Raw genomic sequence first — 15,549 nt, 5'->3', positions numbered from 1 at the left:
TCCATTTGTGGTGCAATAGCTTAGTTGCCCCACTGCATGTGAGATGCTTGTTTCCCACCCAGAGAATGGATCTGTGTCTCCTGAATCTCCTGCATTGCAAGCTGGATTCTTAACCACTGGACCACCAGGGAAGTCCCACAAAACAGTATTTTAAAATACTCACATGCAGGGTCACTTCTGTAGGCAGCCTGCTGGGGGAGGTCAGCAGTCTCACAAGTACAGCTGCCTCAGTCATACAAAAACAGGAATTCCCTGTTCACAAGCAGGTACCAGAGAGTGGGTCAAATCCAATGGGTCATGCAAGGACAGTAGTGGACAGACATCACTGACAGTCAGTGCTGGTGGGGAAAGGTGAACTTTATTTAAAAAATGTTTTTTAAATTGGAGAGTAATTGCTTTACAATATTGTGTTGGTCTCTGCCATACAACATGAATCAGCCATAAGAATACCTATGTACCCTCCTTCTTGAACCTCCCTCCCAACACGCACACTATCCTACCCCTCAGAACCAGGTTGAGCTCCTTGTGTTGTATAGCAACTTCCCATTAGCTATCTATTGTACACATGGTAGTGTATATGTCAATGAGTGAGTTGCTCAGTAGTGTCTGACTAAGTGGTTTTCCAAGTTGCTCAGTTGTGTCCAACTCTTCGGGACCCCATGGACTGTAACCCACCAGGCTCTTCTGGCCCTGGAATTCTCTGGGCAAGGATATTGGAGTGGGTAGTTGTTCCCTTCTCCAGGGGATTTTCCCAACTCAGGGATCAAACCCAGGTCTCCCGTGTTACAAGCAGATTCAAATACCGTTCTCTTAATTTGCCCCACCTCCTCCCTTTCAGCCTCAGTCCAAAAGTCTGTTCTCCAGGTCTGCATTTCTATGGCTTCCCTGCAAATAGGTTAAAAAATATAAGTTTTTAGGTTCCATATATATATGTTTGGAGAAGGAAATGGCAACCCATCCCAGTATTCCTGCATGGAAAATCCTATGGACAGAGACCCAGGCAGGCTACAGTCCATGGGGTCACAAGAGTTGGACATGACTTAGCAACTAAATCACATACATAAGTATTAGTATGCAATCTTTGTTTTTCTCTTTTTGAGTTACTTCACTCTGTGTAACAGGCTCTAGGTTCATCCACTTCACCAGAACTGACTCGAGTACGTTGCTTGTATTGGTGAGTAATATTCAGTTGTATATATGTACCACAACTTCTTTATTCATTCATCTGTCAATGAACATAAGGCTTGCTTCTCTGTCCTATCCACTGCAAACTGTGCTGCAATGAACACTGGGGTACATGTGTTGTTTTCAATTATGGTTTTCTCATGGTATATGCCCAGCAGTGGGATGCTGGGTCACATTAGTTTTAGTCCTAGTTTTTGAAGAAATCTCCATACTGTTCTTCATAGTGGATGTATCAACTTAAATTCCCACCAACAATATAAGAAGGTTCCCTTTTCTCCACATCTTCTCCAACACTTACTGTTTTAGATCTTTTGATGACGGGCATTCTGACCAATGTGAGATGATATCTCATTGTAGATTTAATTTGTATTTCACTCATAATGAGTGATGTGGAACATCTTTTCATGTGTTTGGGGGCCACCTCTATGTCTTATTTAGAGAAATGTCTGTGTAGGTCTTCTGCTGATTTTTTGACTGGATTGTTCTCTGGTATTTGATTTGCCTAAGCTGCTTATATATTCTGTAGATTAATCCTTTTTCAGTTGTTTCACTGCAATTATTTTCTCCCATTCTGAAGGCTGTCTTTTCGTCTTGTTTATAGCTTCCTTTCATGTGCTAGAGCATTTAATTAGGTCCCATTTGTTTATTTTTATTTTTATTACACTAGGAGGTGGGTCAAAGAGAGAATGCTGTCATTTATGTCAAAGAGTGTTCTGCCTATATTTTCCTCTAAGAATATTATAATTTCTGGCCTTACGTTTAGGTTTTTAATCCATTTTAAATTTCTTTTGTGTATGGTGTTAGGAAGTGTTCTAATTTCATTCTTTTACATGAGGCTGTCCAGTTTTTCCAGTACCACTTTTAAAAGAGGCTGTCTTTTCTCCATTGTATATTCTTGCCTCCGTTGTCCAAGAAAAGGTGCCCACAGGTGTGTGGGTTTCCCTCTGGGCTTTATATCTTTTACCATTGGTCTATGTTTCTGTGCCAGGACCATACTGTCTTGATTGTAGCTTTGTAGTATAGTCTGAAGTCATGAAGGTTGATTGCTCCACCTCCACCCTCTTTCTCAAGACTGCTTTGGCTATTTGGGGTCTTTTGAATTTCCAAACTAAAAAAAAATTTTTTTCTAGTTCTGTGAAAAATGCCATCAGTATTGCACTGAATCTGTAGATATCACTGGATAGTAGTCATTTTCAGAATATTGATTCTTCTAATAACATGATACATGTCTCCAACTGTTGTGTTACCTTTGATTTTTTTCATCAGTATCTTAAAATTTTCTGTACAGAGATCTTTTGTCTGCTTAGGTAGGTTTATTCCTTGGTATTTTATTCTTTGTGTTGTGATGGTGATGGAATTGTTTCCTTAGTATCTCTTATTTTTCAATGTTAATGTACAAGAATGCAAAGGATTTCCACATATTAATTTTATTTCTTCCAACTTTGCTAAATTAATTGATTAGCTCTAATGATTTTCTGGAGGCATCTTTAGAGTTTTATACGTATAGGATTATGTCATCTACAAAAAGAAGGGTGAGTCTTGACACACATCAGCCTGCAAGAAGTATTTCAAGGAAGAAGCCCCCACAAGATAGTGCTCTGTATTCCCAGCTCAGGGGAGCCCAGTAGCTCCTGGAACTGCCCTTGTAGCTATCTGGGCTCCAATCTACCTGGCTGGTGCAAAGGCATCACCTCATCTTTCATGCCACTGCAGGGACCTGGTGTGCAGGAGTCACCATTGGTTGAACTGTGTGTGTGTATTGTGATCAAGAACTCTAGGCTTTGCTCTAGAGACAAGACAAGGCAGAAGGAAACCTGAGCTAGTCTCCTTATTTTTTCCATTACTACTGAGATATGAATGATAAAACTGATCCCCATATTCCTGAAATTTACAGTGTTTTGCCAGTGTGCATACAGTAGTGAATGGTAAAGGGTGAAGAATTGGTGAATCAATCCTTTCCCATGTTTATTACCCTCAAAAGGATTCTCTCCTGTGTTGATTTTGAAAATGTTTAGTAGGGGACCTCCTTGGTTTACAGTGGTTAAGGCTCTACCTTCCAATACAGGGGGCACACGTTAGATCTCCAGTCAGAGAACTAAGGTTTCATATGCTGCACAGTGCAGTCAAATATTAAAAACAAAATGTTAAGACAGGAGTAATCACCAAGGGCTTTCCCACATATCATGTTCCAATGGCTTCTCTCCCAATGTCACTGTACATAGGAAGTAAGTATTGAGGAACATAAAAAGGTTTACCCACGTTCCTTACAAGAATATGGTTTCTCTCCAGTGTGCCTTCGCTTGTGCATGGTAACAGACAAAGAAGTGGTAAATGTTTTCCCACATGTATTGCACTCAAAAGGCTTCTCTCCAGTGTGAGTTCTAAAATGTTTAGTAAGACGAGAGGAAACAGCAAAGGACTTTCCACACTTGTCACACTTAAAAGGCTTCTCTCCAGTGTGAGTTCTAAAGTGTTTAGTAAGACACGAGGAGTCAGCAAAGGCCTTCCCGCATTTGTCACACTTATAAGGCTTCTCTCCAGTGTGTGTTTTCATATGTTGAGTAAGGCCTGAGGCTCGAGTGAAGGTTTTCCCACATTTTTCACATTTAGCAGTCTTCTCACCAGTATGAGATTGTAAATGCCTACGAAGAATAGAAGAAAACCCAAAGCCTTTCCCACATGTATCACACTTATAAGGCTTCTCTCCAGTGTGTGTTCTCATATGCCGAGAAAGGTATGAGGATTGACTGAAGGTTTTCCCACATGTGTCACATTTAAAAGGCTTTTCTCCAGTGTGAGTTTTCTTATGTTGAGAAAGGCCTGAGGATTGAACGAAGGTTTTCCCACATGTGTCACACTTAAAAGGCTTCTCTCCAGTGTGAGTTCTGAAATGGTTACTAAGATATGAGTAAGCAGCAAAGGCCTTCCCACATTTGTCACACTTAAACGGCTTCTCTCCAGTGTGTGTTCTCATATGCTGAGTAAGGTACGAAGTTTGAGTAAACATTGTCCCACATATGTCACACTTAAGAGGCTTTTCTCCAGTGTGTATTTTCATATGTTTAGTAAGGCATGAGGATTGAGTGAAGGTTTTCCCACACGTGTCACACTTAAAAGGCTTCTCTCCAGTGTGAGTGTTCATGTGTTCAATAAGGCGAGAGGAACCAGTGAAGGTTTTCCCACATTCTTGACATTTGTATATTTTTATTCCAGTGTGAATTTGACTGTGAACACGAAGGTGTGAGGATGACCCAAAGGCTTTCCCACATTCCTTACATTTATACAGTTGCTCTCCAGTGTGAGTTTTCGTATGTCCAGTGAGGTCTGAGGATCGATGGAAGTGTTTCCCACATACTTTACACTTATAGGGCTGGTCTCTAGTGTGAGTTTTCATATGTCCAGTGAGGTTTGAGGATTGAGAGAAGTCTTTCCCACATTCCTTACATTTGTAGGGTTTTATTCCAGTATGAATTCGACTGTGAACTTGAAGGTATGAGGAGGATACAAATGCTTTCCCACATCTCTTACATTTGTAGGGTTTTATTCCAGTGTGAATTCGTATGTGAATGCGTAGGTATGAGGATGATCCAAAGGCTTTCCCACATGTGTCACACTGAAAAGGCTTCTCTACAGTGTGTGTTTTTATATGTTGTCTACGGCTTAGGGTTGCATCAGAGACTTTTCCAGAATCCTCATATATGTAATGTTTGTTAGCTGTGTCAGTTGGTACATGTGCCTGGAGGCTTGCTGACTGAATGGAAGCTCTCCCACATTCATTCCAATTGTCATGTCTTTTTTTCTTCTGAGCTCTCACTTGTGCCTGAAGAAAAGACCCATTAGCAAAGGATTGCCCACAATCTCTGTGTTCTAAGGCTTTCTCTTGTATGCTAGATTGCCAGTACACAGTATTTGGAGTCAGCCTGATGGCTTTTCCACACTGATTAAACATGGAACATTTTTCTCCAGTAAAGGATTCATTGTGCAGAATAAGGAAGCTTTTTCCATAATGACTATATTCATGAGAATTGCCTCCATTTTCAGTTCTCCTTTGTGTACTATGGTACAAGTAGTCACTGTCACTGAAGTCTTTCCAGCTGTGCTCACAGTCATACAGTTCCTGTCCATTGTGGCTTTGTGTCTGTGGAGAAATGGATGGATGATGATTCAAAGATCTCTTAGATTCATTAACTGATCCTACCCATCTCAAAACAGAAACATCATTACAGAGAGGATGATGATTTTTACCATCTCCGTTATATTCATACACTTCCTGCCCTGTTGATTTCTTTAAAGTTAATGATGAAATCTTTTGACACAATGAGGTGCCATATACTGTAATCATAAAACAGTTCACTACAATTTCATTGAATTGTTCTCAAAGTTCATTGTCTAATTATATACATGGGAATGATTCCTTGTGGGAAGTCTGCAGCAACTATTTTGAACCTTGGGTTAGGATATTCCCAAGTTGATCATAATCAGAATTTGTTGACAGACACTGCTATCTGGGGTGAATGCCACTCAAATATCTATCACTAATGTTCATGCTGTATGGAAATCCCAGTATTAACTAAAAGGAAAATAAGTATTTTTTTATGAATGAAACTTACTGATCTTACCATTTGTACCCTATTTGATGTTTTTTCTGGCAAAATATCCTGCTGAATTCCCAAGTCATTGGATATAAGTTGCATTTCCCATTCTAAAGGAAAAGAGAATAATAAATTTAAGACTTTGCACAAAGAAGTGGATGGTAAAGGGGTTAAAAACAATAAGGCTCATCTGTGTAAGTTTCCAATTTAACATATCTTTTAAAAAGGCAAGACACACGTGAGGAATTTGACAATGACAAAAATTAAGCAAGAATATACATATGTATTGAGTACTTGATTTAAAAGATGAGTCTATGGAGAGTAAAAAGGAAGAAAAGAGAATATTATTAGGGAAAGTTCTGGACAAAGAATATACATCTACATGATAAAACTAAGGGACTTCACTGGTGGTCCAGTGATTAAGAATCTGCCTACCAATGCAGGGGACACATGTGAGATCTCTGGTCCTGAAGCTAATATGGCATGTGCTGTGGAAAAGCCAAGGCTGTGTGCTATGACTGAGCCTGCAGTGTAGAGCCCAAGTGACACAACTAGTAAGTCTGGAGGCCCTAGAGCTCATTGTCTGCAACAAGAGAAACTATCCAATGAGAAGCCTGCACACCAAAAGTAGAGTAGCCCCTGATCGCTGCAACTAGAGAAAGCCTGCAAGCAGCAACAAAAAGCCTATATACAGCACCCCCACCCCTCAAAAAAAAAAAAAAATTTAACTAATACAGAAAAAAAAAGGCTATTTTGTGAGGTCACAGGAAAGTCTGATTAAATGTATGTACGTATGAGAAGTTCAAGAAGCCACGGAACATTAGAAACCAATATCCTCAGCCTTCTGAGAGAAAGCACATTTCAATAAGCCTCCTTCTTATAAATTCAAAACACACTGAAATTGAATTGACATGGGAAGTTCTTTATAATTGCTCACCTTGGAGGATTCCTCTCTCCACAGTTTTTAATACGTCTTGTTCCAACCAAGAGATTAAAGTGGGTTTGATTGCTTGATATCCTGTTCATGACGAAAGATATACTAATGAAAAAGTCCCTGCCAAGCATGACAAACCTTCCCATGAATCAGGTCCTATATCTAATCAAGTCATTAGAATGAATGTGGTAATAATTTTTTTGTTGTTGTTGTTGTGTGGTAATAATTTTTAAAGAGATAAAAAGGCAAATAGCTCCTCTTTCTGTGTGTCAAAGAGATTGTATCTGTGGTCAGTGAAAAACATATTCAAACCTATGTGAACATTTACAAAGCACTGAGAATGTTGTTAAATGGGAAATGAAGTAAATGTAAAAGAGATGTTTGGTCTCATGGAGAAGCTGCTAAACTAGTGGTTGCCAAATGCTAGTTTCAAGAATCATGCCCACTGCCTGTTAAAACAGATAACTGGGCCCAAATTTCTAAGTTTGACACTATGCCAAAGGTGAACTCTTGAGAATGCATATTTCAAACAAGAGTCATGATAATGCTGTTAGTTCTCAAAGCACATTGTTACAGAAAGTATACTGGAGTAAAACTCGTTCCTTAGATACGAGTGTCTAGTAGTTTCCATTGTGTTCAGGTTGGCATCACCCATCTTGGAACATAGAAGGTACAGCACATATATGTCCATTCCCTAAGAGTGTAATGGAATGATGGCAGCCTTACCTGCTGTGGTCAGGTTCTTGTAGTTTTCCAGCATCACATTTCTATATAGCTTTCTTTGAAAGGGATTCAGTAAAGTCCACTCTTCCTGGTTGAAGTACACAGCCACATCAGTGAAAGTCACTGAGTCCTAAACCATCACACGAAAAGTAGTTTCAGTAAAGTAAGATCTCCAACAATGTACAGTGGAGAATGAGGAAGGGAGCCCCAATATCAACAGAGGGCCTCAAGGTCTCTCATCTTCTCTTCCAGGACACAATGGTCTTAGCTCTCCTTTCTAGCTATACCCATTTGTGACTGATATGGAACCAGTAACACAGTCCTAAACAAATTACACATAATTGGGCAAGCTAGTAAATAAGGTCACTAAGAAATATATACCCTCATTCTGTACCATGTCAGAACAGTCAAAATAAAACAAATGCAGCAGCAATCATGACACAATATCAGAAGGCAATTACTGAAATACTAAGATTATTCAGAGTAATCCCTCATCAATATGAGACCTTTCACATGGGGAGGAAATTCAAAAGGGACTCAGACTAGCTTTATTTAAGCTGTGTACATAGGTCTAACCAGAAGGAAATGTTTCCATGTGGTGCATGCAGCAGCTCACTCTGTATAAGGATGCCCTGTCTTCTTACCTGAGAACAATCCCTCAAACACTCAGCTACCATCCTGTCTTGCCTCTATCTTTTCCTCAGGATCGCATAAAGGGTCCTTAGAAAGAAGACCTATGAGAAAATAAAGAAGGCATGGGCATTCAGAGATGATCATAATTCCCACAATCGCTGTGCGAAAGTCATTCCATTCTAGTTTGAAATTCCTGAATATCCCTGCACACTCAGAAAATGTCACATTGAGAGGAAAGCAGGTGAAGTAGGACCCTGAGCTCACCTCCCCCTCAGGAACATATCAAAAATACATCTATATGGAGCCCCTTCAAACTGAAAACAAACTGGAGACAGAACGATGTCTAAAACCAAGGCTGTAAAAATGATCCACAGAGTCAGGTAGGAAAGGAGGGGAATTGATCTGGTTTTAGTGTTTGCTGTCAAGTAGAGTGCACACTTGAGGGTATGCAGCAGATCTGGACCCAGTACTGTATCTGAATAAGGTGAGTTAGGCCAGTGCTGGGACTTGTGGATGTTGTGGATCAGGAGCTGTCTGTATACCTGACTGGCTTCCTAGACAGTCTCAGTGTGTGTCTGGCCCACAAAAACCCTCCTGTTCCAGGCAAAGGTACAGTTGGTGGGAGCAGAGAGAGTGCAAACATGGAGAGAACAGAACCAACTGAGAGGCAACATTCAGGGCTTCTGCTTCCAGGACCTTGGAACCAGACCTGGCTCCTGCCCCTGATGACAGGGTAGTGACAGCCACTGTGCACAGGAGAAAAACAGCTCACACACGGCTCTGGCTCTAGCCACTGTATCACCAGCACAACTTCCTAACAAGGACGCCCCGAGGAAAGACATACTCTGTGCTGACCACATTTTATTTTTTGTTTTAAAGATTTATTTACTTATTTTTGGCTATGCTGGGTCTTCTTTGCCATACTCAGTTACAGTGAGCTGGGGCTACTCTGTAGTTGTGCATGGGCTTTTCATTGGGTTGGCTTCTCTTGTTCTGGAGCACAGGCTCTAGGATGAACGGACTTATTAGTAGTTGCAGCATGTGGGTTCAGTAATGCAGTACCCAGGCTCTAGAGCACAGGCTCAATAGTTGTGGCACACAGTCTTAGTTGCTCTGTGGCATGTGGGATCTTCCTGGACTAGAGATCAAACCCATACCCACTGCATTGGCAGGTGGACTCTTCACCACTGAGCCACCAAGGAAGCCCCTTTATTTTAATTTTTAAAGTTTTATTTCTTAAATTTTGCCCATGCCACACAGCTTGTGGGAACCGAGCTCCACTACCAGGTATCAAGCACTGTAGTGGAACGTGGAGCCTCACTCAAGGGACTGCCAAGGAAGATTCTTCTCTGCTTAAATCCAGCTCTCCCACCAAAGCTACTGCATACAAAGACTGCATAGGGACCTACAAAAGGACACACCTTCAAAGATGAGATAGGTAAATGTTTCACTTAATTTCACAGAGAAAGTGAAATAAAATGAGAAGATAAAGGAATTTGTTTCAAACAAAAGAACAAGGATAAAACATAGATGAAACAACTAATTTAACACAGATAAATAATATATGAAATAATCAGTTTAAAGCATTAGTAAAAGAATTCCAGGGCTTCACCAGATGAAGCAAATGAAGATGAAATAGGCAGTCTACCGGAAAAAGAATTCAGTGTAATGGTATTAAAGATGATACAAGACCTCAGAAATAATATGTGGGCACGGATAAAGAATGGAGGCACAGATTGAGAATGTAAAAGAAACATTTAACAAGGACCTATAAGAGACAGCAATGGCACCCCACTCCAGTACTCTTGCTTGGAAAATCCCATGGACGGAGGAGCCTGTTAGGTTGCAATCCATGGGGTCGCGAAGAGTCGGACACGACTGAGCGACTTCACTGTCACTTTTCACTTGCATGCATTGGAGAAGGAAATGGCAACCCACTCCAGTGTTCTTGCCTGGAGAATCCCAGGGACGGGGGAGCCTGATGGGCTGCCGTCTATAGGGTTGCACAGAGTCAGATGGGACACGACTGAAGTGACTTAGCATATAAAAGACAAAGAACAGACAATCAACAATGAAAAACATAAGAACTGAAATAAAAATACACTGGAGGGAACCAATAGCAGAATAACTGAGGCAGAAGAATGGATAAATGAGTTGGAAGATCGAATGGTGGAAATAACCAAAGCAGAGAAGAATAGAGAAAAAAGAAGGAGAAAGAAATGAGGACAGTCTTAAAGACTCTGGGACAAAATTAAATGCTCCAATATTCAAATGACAGGGGTTTCCGAAGAAGAAGAGGAAAAGGGTATGAGAAAATATTTGAGATTACAGTTGGAAACTTCCTTAGGGTGAGGGGAAAGGAAATAGTCACCCAAGTCCAGGAAGCCCAGAGTCTTTCGTAAAGAAAAACCTCAAAAGAATGACACCAACATACATATTATTCAAACTAACAAAAATTAAACACAAAGAAAAATGATTAAAAGCAGCAAGGGAATGCTGGTGGAAAAGGAAACTGATACAGCCAAATGGAAAACAATATGTAGATTCCTTTAAAAATTAAGAATAAATCTACCATATGACTCAGAAATCACACTACTAAATTATAGTATTTATTGCAGCAATATTTACAATAGCTAGGAAATGGAAGCAATCTAGATGTCCAGTGACAGATGAATGGATACAGCAATTATGGTGCAGTAATACAGTGGATTTTACCCAGCTATAAACAGGAACAAGTCTGAGTCAGTTATAACGGATGAACCTAGACCATCTTATACAGAGTGAAGTCAGAAAGAGAAAAAAAACAAGAATCATATATTAACGCATATACATGGAATATAGCATGTTCAGGAATATATGAACCTGGCAGAGAAGAAACTGTGGACACAGAAGGGGAAGGTGAGGGTGGGCTGTATTCAGAAAGCAGCACTGACATATATACACTATCATGTGTAAAATACTAGTGAGAAGTTGCTTAATAACAAAGGGAGTCCAGTCTGGTGCTCTGTGATGACCAACAGGGGTGGGATGTGGGAAGAAGAGGGAGACTCAGGAGGGAAGTGATACATACATACATACATATTATGTAAACTTTTGACTGATTCTCAGTTATATGGCAGAAATCAACACGAAATGTAAAGCACAAGAATGCTACGGCTTTCTAGGTCATTCAGTGGTAAAGAACCCATCTGTCAATGCAGGAGACATGGGTTCGATCCCTTGATCAAGAATATTCCTTGGAAAAGGAAATGCCAACCCACTCCAGGATTCTTGCCTGGGAAATGTCATGGACAGAAAGACCCTGTTAGTCCAAAGGGTTGCAAAGAGTTGGACATGACTTGGTGACTAAAGAAGAGCAACAAATAAGAATGATAACTGGAGAAAAGAATGAATGAACATAGTTAAAGTTGTAACAAGGAACATAAACAATAAAAAAGAACCAGTCAGATGTGAAAAATAAAATGACTGAAATAAAAAACATGCTGCTCCTGCTGCTAAGTTGCTTCAGTCATGTCCAACTCTGTGTGACCCCATAGACGGCAGCCCACCAGGCTCACCCGTCCCTGGGATTCTCCAGGCAAGAACACTGGAGTGGGTTGCCATTTCCTTCTCCAATGCACGGGAGTGAAAAGCGAAAGTGAAGTCGCTCAGTCGTGTCCAACTCTTAGCGAACCCATGGACTGCAGCCTACGAGGCGCCTCCATCCATGGGATTTTCCAGGCAAGAGTACTGGAGTGGGCTGCCATTGCCTTCTCCAAAAAAACATGCTAGGAGTATTAACATCAGATCAGGGGGCACAGGAGAGCACACAACTGATATGGAAGACAGAATAACAAAAACCACCCAATCAGAAAAACAGAAAGAGAAAACAAAATTTGAAAAAATGAGAACAGTATGGCAATACCCTGGCAGACTAGTGGTTAGGACTCAGTGCTTTCACTACTGTGGGCCTGGGTTTGATTCCTCATCAAGAAATTAAGATCCTTCAAACTGTGTGTTGTGGTGGAAGAAAAAGGGACAGGTTAAGGAATCTCTGGTCTAATATAAATGATTCTAACATTCTTGTAATTGGGTCTCAGAAGAAGAGAGAAAAAGAGGGGAAAAATGTATTTGATAAAAATATGAAAACACAGAGCTTGCTGTAGCTCAGATCATGAGTTCCTGATTGCAAAATTTAGGCTTAAATTGAAGAAAGCAGGGAAAACCACTAGGCCATTCAGGTGTGACCTAAATCATACCCATTATAAGTGAGGATGACATACAGATTTAAGGGATTATATCTGGTAGACAGAGTGCCTGAAGAACTATGGATGGAGGTTCATAATACTGTACAGGAGGCAGTGACCAAAACCATCCCAAAGAAAAAAATGAAAAAAGCCAAAGTGGTTGTCTGAAGCCAAAGCTTTACAGATAGCTGCGCAAAGAGAAACAAAAGGCAAAGAAGAGGAAAGATATATACCCAAATGAAGGCACAATTCTAGAAAACCGCAAGGAGAAATAAGAAGGCCTGCTTAAATGAAAAAAAAAACAAAAAACAAAGTTAATAGAGGAAAACAACAGAATGGGGAATACTAGACATATCTTCAAGAAAATTGGACATATGAAGGATGTTCATGCAAGCATGGGCATGATAAAAGACAGAAACGGTATCATCAAACAGAAGCAGGGAAGATTAAGAAAAGGTGGCAAAAATACACAGAAGACCTATTAAAAAAAAAGTATTAATGACACGGATAACCACGATGGTGTGCTCACTCACCTAGAGACAGACATCCTGGAGTGTGAAATCAAGTAGGCCTTAGGATGCATTACTACAAACAGAGATAGTGGAGGTGATGGAATTCCAGCTGAGCTATTTAAAATCCTAAAAGATGATGCTGTTAAAGTGCTGCACTCAATACATCTGCAAATTTGGAAAACCCAGCAGTGGCCACAGGCCTGAAAAAGGACAGTTTTCATTCCAATCCCAAAGAAGGCCAATGCCCCCAAATGTTCAAACTTCCATACAATTGCACCCTTTTCATATATGCTGGAGAAGAAAACGGCAACCCACTCCAGTATTCTTGCCTAGACAATCCTGTGGACGGAGGAGCCTGGTAGGCTGCTGTCCACGGGGTCACACAGAGTCGTACATGACTGCAGTGACTTAGCAGCAGCAGCAGCAACAGCACATATGCTAGTAAGGCTACGCTCAAAAATCTTTCAAGCTATGCTTCAACAATACATGAACCGAGAACTTCCTGATGTACAACCTGGGTTTAGAAAATGCAGAGGAAACAGAGATCATATTGCCAACACTTATGGACCATAGGAAGGCAAGGGAGTTTCAGAAAATCATCTACTTCTGCTTCATTAAGTATGCTATAGCCTTTGACTGGGTGGATCACAACAAACTGTGGAAAATTCTAATGAGTGAGAATACCAGACCACTTTAACTGTTCCTTGACAAACGTGTATGTGGATCAAAAAGCAAGTGAAGCAGACAAGGAAGGGTGACTGGTTCAAAGTTGAGAAAGGAGTACAAGAAGGCTGTATATTGTCACCTTGCTTATTCAATTTCAATGCTGCTGCTAAGTCACTTCAGTCGTGTCCGACTCTGTGTGACCCCATAGACGGCAGCCCACCAGGCTCCCCTGTCCCTGGGATTCTCCAGGCAAGAATACTGGAATGGGTTGCCATTTCCTTCTCCAATGCATGAAAGTGAAAAGTAAAAGTGAAGTCGCTCAGTCGTGTCTGACTCCCAGCAACCCCATGGACTGCAACCTACCAGGCTCCTCCATCCATGGGATTTTCCAGGCAGGAATACCAGAGTGGGGTGCCATTGCCTTCAGCAAGACGGGATGAATCACAAGTGGGAATCAAGACTGCTAGGAGACATCATCAACAACCTCGGAAATGCAGATGATACCACTCTAATGACAGAACGTGAAGAGGAACTAAGGAGCTTTCTTAGATGAGGGTGAAAGAGGACAGTAAAAAGGCTGGCTTAAAACTAAACGTTAAAAAAACTAAGTCAATCATGGTATCTGTTCCCATCACTTCCTGGCAAAGAGAAGGGGCAGAAAAGTAGAAGCAGAAACCATATTTTCATTATCTCCAAAATCACTGTGGATGGTGACTGCAGCCATGAAGTTAAAAGACGTTTGGTCTTTGGAAAAAAAACCTATGACAAACCTAGACAGTGTATTAAATAGAAGAGACATCACTTGCCAACAAAGTTCTGTTTATTCAAAGTTGTTTTTCCAGTAGTCATGTATGGATGTGTGAGTTGGATTATAAAGAAGACTCAGTGCCAAAGTATTCATGCTTTTGAACTGTGGTTTTGGAGAAGATTTTTGAGAGTCCCTTGGAATACAAGGAGATCAAACCAGTGGATCCTAAAGGAATCAACTCTGAATACTCATTGGAAGGACTGATGCTGAAGCTGAAGTTCCCATACCTTGGCCACTTGATGCAAAGAGCTGACTCACTAGAAAAAACCGTGATGCTGGGAAAGACTGAAGGCAAAAGGAGAAGCGGGTGGCAGAGATATGATGATTAGATAGCGTCACTGACTCAAAAACATGAATTTCCCAGAGAAAACTCTGGGAGATACTTAAGGACAGTGAAGACTGACGTGCTGCAGTCCACAGATCACAAAGTCAGACACATCTTAGCAACTAAACAACAACAAGAATGACTGAAAATTTCCCAAAATGGAAGAATGAAACAGATATCCAGCTACAGAAAGCACAGAGTCTCAAACAAGATGAACCCAGAGACACACACCAAAATATATCATAATTAAAATTCAAAAGGTAAACAGAGACTTCTAAAGGCAGTAAGAAAAAACAAGGAGTCATATACAAGGGACCCACTTAAGGCTATCAACTGATTTTTCTGCAGAAACCTTGCAGGACAGTGGGGCATATACTTTGAAAGTGCTAAAAGGGAAAAACCTACAAGTTAAAGATACTCTACCCAGTAAGGTTATCATTCAAAATCGAAGGCGAGACAAAGAACTTTCAGGTAAGCAAAAACTAGAGGAGTTCATCAAATCTAAAACAACTCTAAGAGAAATAGTAAAGGGTCTTCTCTTAAGTGGAAAAGAAAAGGCTACGAGCAGAAGAATGTATAGGAAAGAAAAGTCCCATTAGTAAAGTAAATATACAGTAAAGCCTGTGTAACAACCATTTAAGTAAGGAAGTACAAAGATTAAGTAAGGAAGTACAAAGGAAGTACAAAGAAACTATAACTACAACAATCAATTAAGTGTTAAACAAGAATATGACATTAAAGACAAAAAACGTGTAATAAGGGAGAAATAACATACATTTTTTAGAATGTTCTTGAAATTAAATCACTATTAGTTTAAAACAAGCAGATCTAGTTACAGGTCAACATATGAATCCCAGGATAATCACAAATTAGTAAAGCTAAAGACACACATACAGATTGAAAGTGAAAGGATAGGAAAAAGATAGTCCATATAAAGGCAAACGA

The 15,549-nt window shown here is 40.4% G+C and overlaps 1 protein-coding gene across 4 annotated transcripts in view; it reads right to left on the bottom strand.

The window, feature by feature from the left end:
* Positions 1 to 339: 339 nt before the first annotated feature.
* Positions 340 to 15,549, bottom strand: part of LOC133250622 (zinc finger protein ZFP2-like) — a 29,112-nt gene continuing 13,902 nt past the window's right edge. For 2 of the 4 annotated variants that reach the window (XM_061422048.1, XM_061422049.1), the window contains exons 2-6: positions 8,079 to 8,168; positions 7,438 to 7,564; positions 6,715 to 6,795; positions 5,805 to 5,887; positions 340 to 5,323 (exon numbers count right to left, since the gene is read on the bottom strand). In XM_061422048.1, coding sequence (XP_061278032.1) covers positions 3,437 to 5,323; positions 5,805 to 5,887; positions 6,715 to 6,795; positions 7,438 to 7,564; positions 8,079 to 8,111 — 2,211 coding nt within the window. In that variant the 5' untranslated portion in view covers positions 8,112 to 8,168 and the 3' untranslated portion in view covers positions 340 to 3,436. The remainder of the gene's footprint in view (positions 5,324 to 5,804; positions 5,888 to 6,714; positions 6,796 to 7,437; positions 7,565 to 8,078; positions 8,169 to 15,549) is intronic. The other 2 variants (XM_061422050.1, XM_061422051.1) reach the window with 2 other exon arrangements.

This window comes from Bos javanicus, chromosome 7 (genome assembly GCF_032452875.1).
Source record: "Bos javanicus breed banteng chromosome 7, ARS-OSU_banteng_1.0, whole genome shotgun sequence".
In the NCBI taxonomy this organism is placed as follows: Eukaryota; Metazoa; Chordata; class Mammalia; order Artiodactyla; family Bovidae; genus Bos; species Bos javanicus.
Note: the sequence above shows the minus strand (reverse complement) of the source record. Positions and strands in the feature narration are given on the sequence as shown.